This window comes from Sminthopsis crassicaudata, chromosome 3, assembly GCF_048593235.1.
Source record: "Sminthopsis crassicaudata isolate SCR6 chromosome 3, ASM4859323v1, whole genome shotgun sequence".
Taxonomy (NCBI): Eukaryota; Metazoa; Chordata; class Mammalia; order Dasyuromorphia; family Dasyuridae; genus Sminthopsis; species Sminthopsis crassicaudata.
The window spans coordinates 268,259,684-268,272,146 of NC_133619.1; the positions used below are offsets into that span (position 1 = coordinate 268,259,684).

Genomic DNA, 12,463 nt, shown 5'->3' on the forward strand with positions numbered 1-12,463 from the left:
TTCACATTTCCAGTATAATACTCTTCAAATCTCTCTCCAAAATTTGGTTTACCCTCTTTCCATCATGCTTGTCTGTGTGTCTCTCTTTTTTATAATCAGTTTACATGTTTCTTAGTGAATCTATTTTGCAAATGCACATCAAAGGCTATTTGTCCCAAATAAGGTTGGTTCTTTTACAGCAGTATTCCAATACCTAGTTATAAATTGTAATAAATAAGTACATGCATCTTTGACTTGATTCCAGTAAAAGGACTTCACTATAAAATTAGTCTCTAAGAATTCTGTTCATGCCTTCTAGTATTCCTTTGGCTGATTGTCAGAATGAAATTAGCAAACATTTCTTTCTTTTTCTATCTTCCTTTTCTTATCATAATGGACTAAATGTCTCTGTGGGCCTGTTTGTCCACATCAAACAATATCATTTTACACATCAGCTATAAAGCAAGATCCACATCTAAGTCAAGAACCTGACTCAGGAAATTACAAAATTTCATGAGATTGCAATTTTTGTCCCCTGATAATATCTGTACTTTCACATGGCCTTAGGGTCATTGTTAAATTATCCTGGCCTTAGATAATGCTAGAGGAGAAGCAAGCTGTACTTTCAGAAGAGACTCTATTGAAAGTGCATTACAGTCTTTCTTGTCTAGTAAATACTTTTGAGTAGGGATTTCCTGTTGATATTCACTCATGGACTACAAGGATTGTTATCATTTCTGTGGGAATACTTGGATCTGTCTTCTGTGGTGACGTTCAGCCTAGCCTCAAGCTACCAAGGTCGAATTAAAAGGCACCAAAATAACCATTTGTCTCTAAAACAAGATGACTGAATTTTGAGATGTTAACATCAAAGGATATTCTAATAATTATTTTTTATTATTCCTGGTCAATGGTCTGTACAAGAAGGATAGGCAATTAATTGCCTGTACTATAGAATTATAAAGAATTATTGTACTATACCAAACACAAGACTTTGAAAGAGGTGAAATTTTCAGGTTTTGGAGTTTCCCATAAAATTTCTGATTGGACCAAGGAAGACAGTAGACTGCTAAGCACCAAGATTTGGTATGCCAGGAACTATAGTGACAGAGGAGAGTAATAGAGAAGACCATAAATCATGCTACTTTCAAAATCGTAGTTGAGAAAAGGAAGCAAGAAGAAATATACTTAAAGACCTCTGAGGGACATATATTGACAATTTTAAAAATGCAAAATTATCAATGATTTATTGTATTTTAATTTGTTTTGTTAAATATTTTCCAATTACATTTTAATCTGGTTATATGTATATCCATAAATAATTCTCTGAGGATTTGTTATCACTAAGATCCAGTAGAAAAGTCTAGAAATTAGGTCAGTAAATTAATCTCAAACATACTAATTTTAGTCATTCAATGTAATCCAAAAGGAAGAGTGGGGGAGAAATTGCATAGGTTTCTCATGTTAGATGTGATTTCAGAGAAATATTATAGGAAGGAAAGAAGGAAGGGAGGGAAGGAGAGAAGAAGGGAAGGAGAGAGAAAATAGGAAGAAGAAGAGGAGGAAGAAGGAAAGAAGGTACTAGGAAGTAATTATTATGCACTTAACTACCCGTAAAGTACTACACCAAGCTAAGACTTTACATATATTACTCCATTTGATCCTCAACAACCCTCTGAGATAGATGCTATTATTACCTCCATTTTAAAACGGAAGTAGCCTGGAGTCATACAGCTAGTAAGACCAAATTTGAACTCAGATCTTTCTGAAATAAAGTCCAACACTTAATTCACTGTACAAGATAATGGAAAGAGAAAAGAGAAGGGTTCAATCCTGCCTCTGATGTTCATGTGCTGCCTAAACATGGGCAAGTGATATAGCCTCTTTGAATCTCAGTTTTCTCATCAATAAAATGGGAATAATAAGAGCACCTATTTCCCTGGATTGTTGTGAGGATCAAATAAGTTAATGTATATAAAGTACTTTGTAAAACTTAAAGCACTCTCTAAATGTTAGTTATTTTCATGGTTTTGTTATTATTATTATTATTATTGTTACTCATATCTATTTTCTCCCCTGTCCTTAAATATGATAGGAGCATTTTTTTTTTTAACCAATGGCTTCCAACGGCCAATCTATTTTCCTTTTTCTTCTCTAGTACAATCCAGACATACTATATAAAAGGATACTTCAGGAATTTTTTTTTAATCTAATGTCAAGTCAAAGAACTTGGATCTCTTACTCCTTGTATGATTTTGAACAAATACAGTTTTCTTCCCTAGGCTTTATGTGTTTGCCTAACAAGATATATTTATTGTTTATCCAGAAGTATCATTAATCTTTCCTTCCTGTCAAAATGCTTATACAGTCCATGGTCTGTAAAATTGAAACTTAATTTAGTTGTACCTCACGTTATACAATAGAAATTTGAGCAAACTAAATTGAATTTTTGCAATTTGAATATTTAACTTATTCTTAGAAAGATTTTGATAGAAAGTATTCTACTGTAAATTTCTTTGTAAAACAAATGGTCTTTTCATGCCCAATTATGAATTGATCATTTGTACAAGTCTAGATTCTTATGGATCAGGTTTGCTCTAAAGTGAGGTATATATAAATTTTGTATTACTATGTATGTATCTAATGTATATTCATGCACTTGTGTATGTATTTTAAACATGCTAGCATTCAGAAAAAAATCTACAAAGTGCAATACCTGCAGAGCTGTGGGTGCCATACAGGTTAAATGGTCTTTCATCATGGTTGCAGGCTGCTGTGAATTACACATTTGGTAATCTTGACCATAAAATGCTGACTGGACACTAATTGTAGAATGTCGAGGACACTGAAGACTCAACCGGTTACCATCACAAGCATACACGGTGTGGTTTTGTAGAAGTTTGGTTAGATAACCTAGAAAATAGTTAATAGTTAACAATTCAGGAATATAATTTCTTCAAATATTAGGAAAATAAGAGGTACATTGGAGTCTCAAGGGTTCTTACTCTGGAGTACATTGACTTGTTTTTTAAAAATTTTTAATTTTTAAAATTTATTTTATATTTATTTTAAATTAAATTAATTTAATAACAAATTAAATAAATTTTATTTAAAATAAATTTAAAAATATTAATGAGTAATATGATAATAAATAAAATAAAATAATATTTATTTTAAATTAAAATTAAAAAATATTTTGATAACTGAATCATATTTTTTATATTTATATTATATTTATATATATATTTATATTTAACTGAATTATATTTTTTAATATAATTGAGGGAAGCTAGCTGGCACAGTAGATAGAGAGCACTGGACCTGGAATCTAGTCAGAGAAACCTGAATTCCAATTTGGCCTAGATATTTACTAGCATGTGACCTTGGGCAAGGCACTTTAGCTTGTTTGCTTCAGTTTTCTCAATTGTAAAATGTATAAAATAGCACCTATCCACTAGGGCTGTTGTGAGGACCAAAAGAGATCATACTTGCAAAGCATTTAGCACATAATCTGGCACACAATAAGTGCTATATAAATATAAATAATTAGTTATTATTATAATTGGCTTCCTTTATAATCCTGTGTATTTTATTTTATACTTCTAAAATCATTCTGAGAAAGGATCCATGGCACACAAGAAAAGTTAAGAAACCCTGGCTGTAGAGGATTAGACTTGTAGTCAAGGGTATTTGGGTTTAAATTCCACCTAAGAGCATTTCTGGTTTGTGAGCAGGAGTAAATCATTTACCTTCCCCACTTTCTTCATCTGTAAAATGGGAATAATAACAATACCTACTTCACAGGATACTGTTGTGAGGCTCAAATGAAATGATGTCAAGTGCTTTGTAAACCTTAATACAATATATAAGTGTGATCTCATCATTATTATTATTTTACTGAAGCGATTGGGGTGAAATGACTTGCCCAGAGTCACACAGATAATAAGTATTAAGTGACTAAAGGTGGATTTGAACTCAGGTCCTCCTGACTCCAGAGCTGATGCTATATCCCCTGCACCATCTAGGTGTCCCATTTATCATAATTTCCAATAGCCAAAAGCTTACTTTTCATTGCGAATAGCAACAGATTCATCTTGGCTAATGATCTGAGGAGAATATGCTTGAAATTAAGCCATACTGTGATGGGAAATTATGAATAAAGCCATTCCTTAGAGTCTGGGGTCCTATGTCACTAGGAAGCTATAAACTTTCAAAAAACGTATGAAGCTTGATTCTCTAGTGCCTAGTAATACTTGTAAAATTTTTTTCTCAAAAGTGAGGATTAAGTCAAGACCTAGAGTTATCTTGAAGGTTCTAAAGTACCTATTGTTACAGGAAGAAACACCCCCACAAACTCAAGGATTTCTGTGTAAACGCCACTTAGGCACGTAGCTGCCTGCCCTAAGTGAGTCATACTTAAATTCTCTTATCATCGTCCATTGGCTAGTGCCATGCATTCTTGTATGGACAGGATACGTGTTTATTACAGAACAGTTCCTGTGACAACTGAGTCATGAAAGACCAGGGAAGTTACACATAATGAAGACCTGTTGGAGCTGAGGTCTCTGAAAAAGAGATGGTGAGAAAGTATAGAAATGAGGAGAGCAGAAGGGTCATACCTTCCCAATATTTTCTCCATTGTGATGGTGTTTAGTAACTTCAACACAACAAAAACAGGTTAGTACCTCAGAGCTTTAAGGGTATGTAAAATACTTGGCATCTGGCACTAGAGACTGAATGAACACTATTCAGAAGCTACTAGGATAATATGATGGGAGGCCTTTTTTCCCCTTTTGAGGAAAAATGAAAAGCCCAGGAGGATCTGGAATATTTCTCATGAGGACAAAAGGGTTCATCCAAGCTGAGTGAATCTCTTTCCTCTCTCTCACACCTAATGAGGTCAAGAGAGTGAGGTAGCTGGGAAGAGAGCCAGGGACTTTCTGATGAGGTGTGTGGGAGATAAGTTTGTCAACAGTTGGCTTCTAAGAGGAAGGAGAAGTCTCTCTTAAAGGAAAATGACAAGAGTCCTCTCTTGGTAGAACTAAGATTTCTTCCAAATCTTTCCTATATTCAGTAGCAAAATGGCTCCAAATGAGCCCATTGATTCTCTAACCCTGACTCAAACTTCCAAATAATTGGGAGGATTTTGTTCTGGAGGAACCACTCTGCCTAACCAGAACCTTTTAATAGATGTGCTATGTTAGACACACAAGTCTTATGTCTGATCCCAAATCTCAAGCCCTCATAGTCTTCTTTTCTCACACTTTTGGAAAACTTTCAGCATAAAGGAAATCATAAGAATATTTGTATTATAATTTATACTGGAAACAAACATCATGAAAGGTGCACTTAAGTCTCACAGTAATTCAGAATAACTAACCATGGAAACACTATCTAGACTTCATGCTGCAAAAGTGTCCAGAAACACGTAATCAACCCAAAAATGATCCTTAAGGCCTTTAAGCTCCATTCCTTCATTTTTGAGGATCTGTACAAAGAGGATGGCACTGGACAAAATGGGCAAATTGATGTTCTCCAACTTTTCTTTTCCTATCTCCTATATCTTCTCCTATCTCCTGCCCCATCCTTTACAAGGAATTTATGTCTTTAGGCTCTCATATGGTAGCTAGGCAATATAGTGGTTAGAGAACAGGTCTGGAGCAAAGAAGATCTCAGTTAAAAACTCACTTCAGATACTTACTAGCTGTGTGACCCTGGATAAATTATTTCATCTCTGCCTCAGTTTCCTCACCTATAAAATGGGAATAATAGTAAAATGACAATATTTTTAAAGCACTTAGCAGTATTCAGTCCACTTGTCAAGAAAAGTGTCACCAGACCTGTTCCTACTCCCTATTCTGTCTTTTGTCCCAACCTCTCATGACTGTCATTACTGATGAACTACTGATGATGACTTAATGAAGAATTGATTCTTATTCAAATGGTTCTGATTTAATATGTTATCACACCCAAGAAATAGATTAGCATTTGGATAGTAGTCTTCTGGGAGATACAATGCCTTAACCCCCAAATCATATTTAAAGCAGGATATTTTGCACGTCGAATAGCAGTGTGGAAGGGGAAGGAGGAAGAGCGCAATCATATCATACAGGGTATCCCATAACTATGTTTATGTAAAACATTGGCACCCACACTGTTCTGGAATAATGAGTTCTGCAGCTGACATCCCTCCATCCTCTTTGAGGATGCTTGAAGATGAATTTTTATAAGACCACAGTTCCTAATTGACTGATATAGAGAATATCAGAAGGCAGAGAAGCACAGTGGAAAGACTTCTGGATGAGGAATAAAGATGACATGAAATTTCAGCTTTGTCACTTCCAATTGAATAACTTAGGGCAAAACAGTAGAATATAGTAGAACAAATGTTGAATTTAGAATTAGAGGACCTGGTTTTGAATCCTGGCTTAGCCACAAGTCATTTTATCTCTGAATATCTGTTCTTCATGTGTGTGTTAGGAGACATTTGATTACCTCTCACCTTGCCTCACCTTCAGCTCACTCCTCATAATCAAAGGATGTATGAGTGTTGATTCAGTAACAACATATTAAAACCCAGTAATCACCTCTCTCTAATTGACTCTGCAGAGGAAATCCAATTGCTGGAATGAAAATTAACTCTCTGGGCACTTTAAATAGCTAAGCCTTTAGGCAGTTTAGGGAAGGACTGAATGAGACCTGACAGTAGAGGAGACCTGTACAGCCCAGAGGGAGAGGAGAAAGCTTCTCTTTGCTTTTCCCCATTTGCCATGGCATACAGTAATGGCACTACCTGCCCAGAAGGAGATAGGTCGGTCTGAAAGTTGAAGATTCATCAGTTTGCAGAAATTCAGGCAGAAGCCAGCAATCCCCAGAAACACACACACATCCCCATCAAGACACAGACCCAGGGAGGCTGTCACTGAAAGTCAGAACTAGCTTCGAAGAAGAGAGAGCCAGCTAAGGACTCAAGAGAGAGCCAACTCTGACATCCAAAGTCAAGCTTCAAAAAGGAATAGACTCTGGGAGCCCAGCTGAGCAACTTGTCCGGTAGAAAGCTTATATTCAGTAGAATTTTTATGAGGAATCCAAATGGAAAGAAAGACATTTGAGTCCCTGTAGGTCCAGAGCTATGTGTTGCCACAGTCACATTTTCCAAACATGTAGGCTTTATTACCAGTGTACTCTAAATCTACAGTATTTGAGAAACTTAAAAGGGTTTTGTGAGAAAAGAGTATTTGTGAGAAATTTAAGAGGGGAATGTTTTGTAGCTATTGGTCTTATTATGCCATCTTAATAAATGTCTTTGCTAAGAGTTAACTTTACTGGCTAATAATAGAAAGCACACAGGGGACCTTGAAGGATAATGTTAGAAGTGGACCTAAGCTAAAAGTTGCAGCCTTCCTCTATAAACATTACCTGCAAGTACAAGGGTTGCTACATGTAAATAGGGGATGTTGGACTAAATCACCTCTAATTCTGTAAATTGTTTAAATTCCTGGACCTAAGTTTTCTCATTTGTGAAATAAGGAGGTTTGAATGGATGACCTCTAGAAATCCTTTGCAGTTCTAGTAGGGAGGAATTAAATGACTTCTAAACAAATTATTTATCTCATATACACTCTCCCCCCTCCACAACCTATAATGATTGATTATTATGTTACTGGCCAAACAAAAAGAAAGATACCTTAATGTATGGAAGATATTAAACATACCCTTTAATAAATGTAAAATTATTATAGGTGGAGATTTACACAGAGTTTCAAGGACTTGCTCAGAGGCTATTTTCTTTGTGAAACAGGCTTTAATTCACCACTTAGAAATTAATCAACTCCCACTTAGAAATCAATTAATTCCCCCTCCTCTGACCTTCCACAAAACTTTGTAGCCTCTTCTGTAATTACACTTTTACACTTTATTTGGTATTGTGTGTATACTTGGTATATATGTGGTATCCACACCTTTCTCCCAGGGGAGACTAAAACTATTGAAGTGGGAGGCACAGAAAAACCCATTGGCACAAATGGAAACAATACTCTTACTATGCCTATATCACCCAAAGAAGTCAAAGAAAACAGAAAAGAATCCATATGGATTTTTAAATACATACATTTACAGAGGCTTTGTCTCTAGTAACAAAAAACTGGAAACCAATGCTTAACAATTGGGGAATGATGAGAACACATTATGCTACTGAACAAATTATAGTTTATGAATGGAATGAAATAGTATTGTGCCTTAAGAATTGATAAAGGGCATGTTTTAGGAGAAACCTGAAAAAACTTATAGGAACTGATACATTTTGAAGTTAGAAGAATAAAGAGAACTATTAATACCATAGCATTACTGTAAAAAACAAGCAACTATGATAGATTCAAAGGACCAACTAATGGTCCTTCGAAAACAGACAACAAAGCAGGTGCAAAACAAGATATGTATTTCTGGACAGGGCCAATGTGAGAATTTGTTTTTCTTTAGTATACATACTTGTTTTATTGAGTTTGTTTTTCTTTCAGTGATGGGGGAAAGAAAATCAGTTTTTGTCCATTAAAAAATTGCTATCAATAATGAAGGAAAGGAAATCACTCAATTTCTCTTTGTTTTGTGGAAGGAATGACACAGATAGCTTTATTATTTTTTATTATCTTCTTTAAATCCTCTACTTATTCATGTAAGGTCAGTTAAAATGCTTTATTTCTTAGGTAGAAGTTTGTGCAATTTCATAGTTTGTAATCACATATTTACAGCTTTAAGGAAGACAAAAGTACATGATAATAAATAAGTCAGATTTTGAATCTTGTTAAACAGAAGACCCATGGTGTATGAGATAAAAATCTTTTTTTCATATGGCCTGAAGTTTTATTATTTCCAGAAAATGTTTCAGCAATGTCTGTGTAATATGTCTATTGTGTACAAGCAGACGTGTCCATGATTTTTCTCAAAGCTAGAAATTTCATAAGAGGACTATATTGAAATGCTTTGGCATCATCTAACAGTCGCTGGGAATTTACCTTTTTATTTTTTTTAAAGATAGATTAGGTAAAATGGATAACAAGCCTTTTGAGACTGGCTTATCTATTTTCCATAGGCTCACAGAACAGGGCCAACTGGAACCTTTCTGCCAGCTGTTTATCATGTCTCATTTGTGCAAATGGGAGGAAAATGTGTTGTTTTGTTTAGTTAAGCGCTCCCTCTCTGTCAATTCCTCATTATACTGTGTAGATGACCCCAAATTCTCAAAGATTTTGACAGCTGAGTACAAGCTCTAACAGTTCCAACATTGTAGAAATAATAATAGCACTTATATAATGCTTTAAAGTTTGCCAAGTGTTTTACATATATATTTCATTTGACTTCCAGAGAAACCCTTGGGAGTCAATGCTATTATTCAGCCCATTTCACAGACAATGAAATTGAAAAGATTAAGTAATTTGCCCAAGATTACACAGCTAGTAAGTGTCCAAGACAATATCTGAAGTCAGCTTTTTCTGAGTCCAAGTCTAGCACTCTATTTACCATGCCACCTAGCTGCCTCACTTATAAACCAAAATCTATTGCATACAATGAATAGGTGGAGAAGTTCTAGAAGAACTTAATAAAATCTTCCAAATTAAATTAACACACACTTGAGTACTTGGTGACATAAATGCAAAGATAGACATAAGGGAGCACCTCAAAAAGAATGCTGGAAAAGCTGGTTTAGCTTCAAGAAACAAAAGAAACTTATGTCCTATAGAGAAACCTTGGGTTTATTATCATACATACTTTCTCTATATTAAAAAAAATCAGTAGGCACATGAAACATCAAAAAAAATCACACACACGTATACAGTTGGTTCTATTTTGACAGAAATAAATATTATTAAAGTCATTTTTGAATGAGTTGTCCATGAGCAGCTGAAACAATGTCACATTAAAGGAAAAAATAAAAATAATACTTAATTTGAAACTGAGAAAACTTCAACATGATCTATCTTATCAAGCTGATGAAATTTGAAAATGGATAATGAACAAAAGAAACAGACACAGACAATCACCATTTCCTAACAAAGTTTAACCAATGTAAGTCAATAATTCCCTGGAGGGAAACCAGTTTATAATAAGCTTAGCAAGAAATCCAGCTAGACCAGATTTATTGATAGAAAGACAAGTAGCTGAAATACTTTAAAGATTGGTAAAGCTCTTTGTGACACTGCTACATGAATCACAGCTTGAGAATAAAGACAGAAAGAGCAGTTAGACTAGACCAAGTACTTAAAGTGCAGGCATATGCCTAGGAAAAAGAAATATGAAGGCATCTAGAAATAAAGTTTGAGATTATCTAAAAGAAGGGAGAATAAAAAATACCTAGGAGAAAATATGGACTTTATCAGTATCAAAAATGTAAGTAACTAGTTACTTATATGACTATACAAAATCTTTTTTAAAATAGCCTATCCCTTCACTCAAAGTATCTAATGTATTGTTGGTGGAGTTGTGAATTGATCCAGCCATTCTGGAGAGCAATTTGGAACTATGCCCAAAGAGCGATCAAACAGTGCATACCCAGCAGTGCCATTAAAGAAATAATAAAAAGGAGAAAAGGACCTACATGGGCAAAAATGTTTGTAGCAGCTCTTTTTGTGATGGCAAAAAACTGGAAAATGATCAGATTCTCAATTAAAGAATGGCTGAAAAAGTTATGCTATATGAAAGTAATGGAATTATTATTCTATAAAAATGATGAACAGGCTAATTTTTTTAAAAATCTGGAAAGATTGACATGAACTGATGCTAAGTGAAGGAGAGCCAAAAATACCCAGAAAACAAAAACACTGTACATAGCAACAACTATGATAGAATTGGGTTTTTTTTTCAGCAATTCAATGATCCAAGGAAATCCCAATAAACTTTGGATGGAAAACACCATCTGAACCCAGAGAGAGATCTGTGGAGACTGAATATGGAGCAATATACACTATTTTTACTTTTTCATGTTTTTTCCTTTTGTTCTATTTTTCTCTCCCCATCTGACTCATATGAAATAAGTTTTTAAAAATTAATATATATCTATGACCTAAAAATAATAATATTTTAAAAAATTATATAAAGCTTCAATCAGGGTAGTATACTGGACCAGATTCTAACAAAATCAGTTAAAGTGAATACAGATGATTCCTTGCCCTTTAGGACTTTTATAATCCAAAAATAAAAACACCAATTGTTCATATTTTTTAACAATCTTGAAATTTAGAAGATCCTGGACTGAAGATGAATAAAAGGTAGTTTTAAATATAGCTTGGGAGCATGGGCACTGATTGAGTGGGGGGGAAAAGTGCCATTGGATTCTGGGTTGTTGAGAAACAAAATAAATATACACTTATTGAAGAGGACATTGGCTGGGGAAATCCAAAATGAGAAGTGCCTACAGAAAACAGAGGGATGGACCAAAGACAAATACCAGTCTGTTTTGCAGTTTTTGGAGTCTTGACCCTAGACCCAAAGCACCTAAAAAAAGTAATGTGTTTTCCTTTTATCTTGTAAAACCCATAAAAGACAAAGTTCATTTTCATGACAGGAGTCGGCTGTAATCCCAGGATCACTGAGGTGGTTCAGGTTGAAGGTACTAGGAATTAGAAATATTTTCCTTTGAAACTAAAACAGTTTTATTTTCCAAAGAAAATAATGTGCTCATTTGGATGAATTCCCTGACATCTTACATGTTACTTTTTGATCCTACAAATTCCTGAAATCTAGTATCCAAGTACTCTTTCTCAACAAAATACTCTATTCCATTAGATAAAACACTGCTCTAATTTTGTTAAAGCCATGAACACTCAATAAATAATGCCAATTGTGAAAACCTTAAAAACACACAAAACCCAAAGACTATTTTATCCAGTCTGCCAAGTGGCATTTAAGTGCCACTAAAATGTGTGTTATTAAAATACCTTCATCCTTGCATACAATGCTTAGTGTAAGGTTAACAAAACAACTGCCAGTAAATTACACATGATAAACAGTTAAAATAGTCCAGGAAATTGAATGGTTGCCTTTGATAAAGTGTTGAAACACTGCTCTTGATAATGCTTTACTGAGACTGGTCTAGGTAAAATTCTCTTTTAATACACTAGAAGAAACTTGCATGGCACACAGATGTAATTTTCAACTACATGGGTCACTTGTTGAAAAGACATATTCCCAAAGGACTATAAACCTTTGAATCCAGCAGTATCTCTATTTGATCCATATTCCAAAGAGATCATAAAAAAGGAAAAAGGATCCACATGTGCAAAAATGTTTGTAGTAATTCTTTCTGTGATGGCAAGGAATTAGAACTTGAGTGCATACCCCATCAACTAGGGAATCACTAAACAAATTATGGTATATAAAGACAATGGAATATTAGTTTCCATAAGAAATGATGAGCAGACTGATTTCAGAAAAGCCTGGAAAGATTTACATGAACTGATAATGAAGTGAGCAGAACCAGGAGAAATAAAGA

At 34.5% G+C, this 12,463-nt stretch overlaps 1 protein-coding gene across 10 annotated transcripts in view; it reads right to left on the reverse strand.

The window, feature by feature from the left end:
* The window catches only part of EVA1C (eva-1 homolog C), an 83,043-nt gene that overhangs the window by 47,810 nt on the left and 22,770 nt on the right, over nt 1–12,463 (reverse strand). For 8 of the 10 annotated variants that reach the window (XM_074300778.1, XM_074300770.1, XM_074300769.1 and 5 more), the window contains exon 2: nt 2,696–2,892. The exons of 1 other annotated variant lie outside the window; for it this stretch is intronic. In XM_074300778.1, coding sequence (XP_074156879.1) covers nt 2,696–2,767 — 72 coding nt within the window. In that variant the 5' untranslated portion in view covers nt 2,768–2,892. Of the gene's footprint in view, nt 1–2,695; nt 2,893–5,680; nt 5,734–12,463 lie in introns of those variants that run through there. One more of the 10 variants, XM_074300777.1, reaches the window with a different exon arrangement.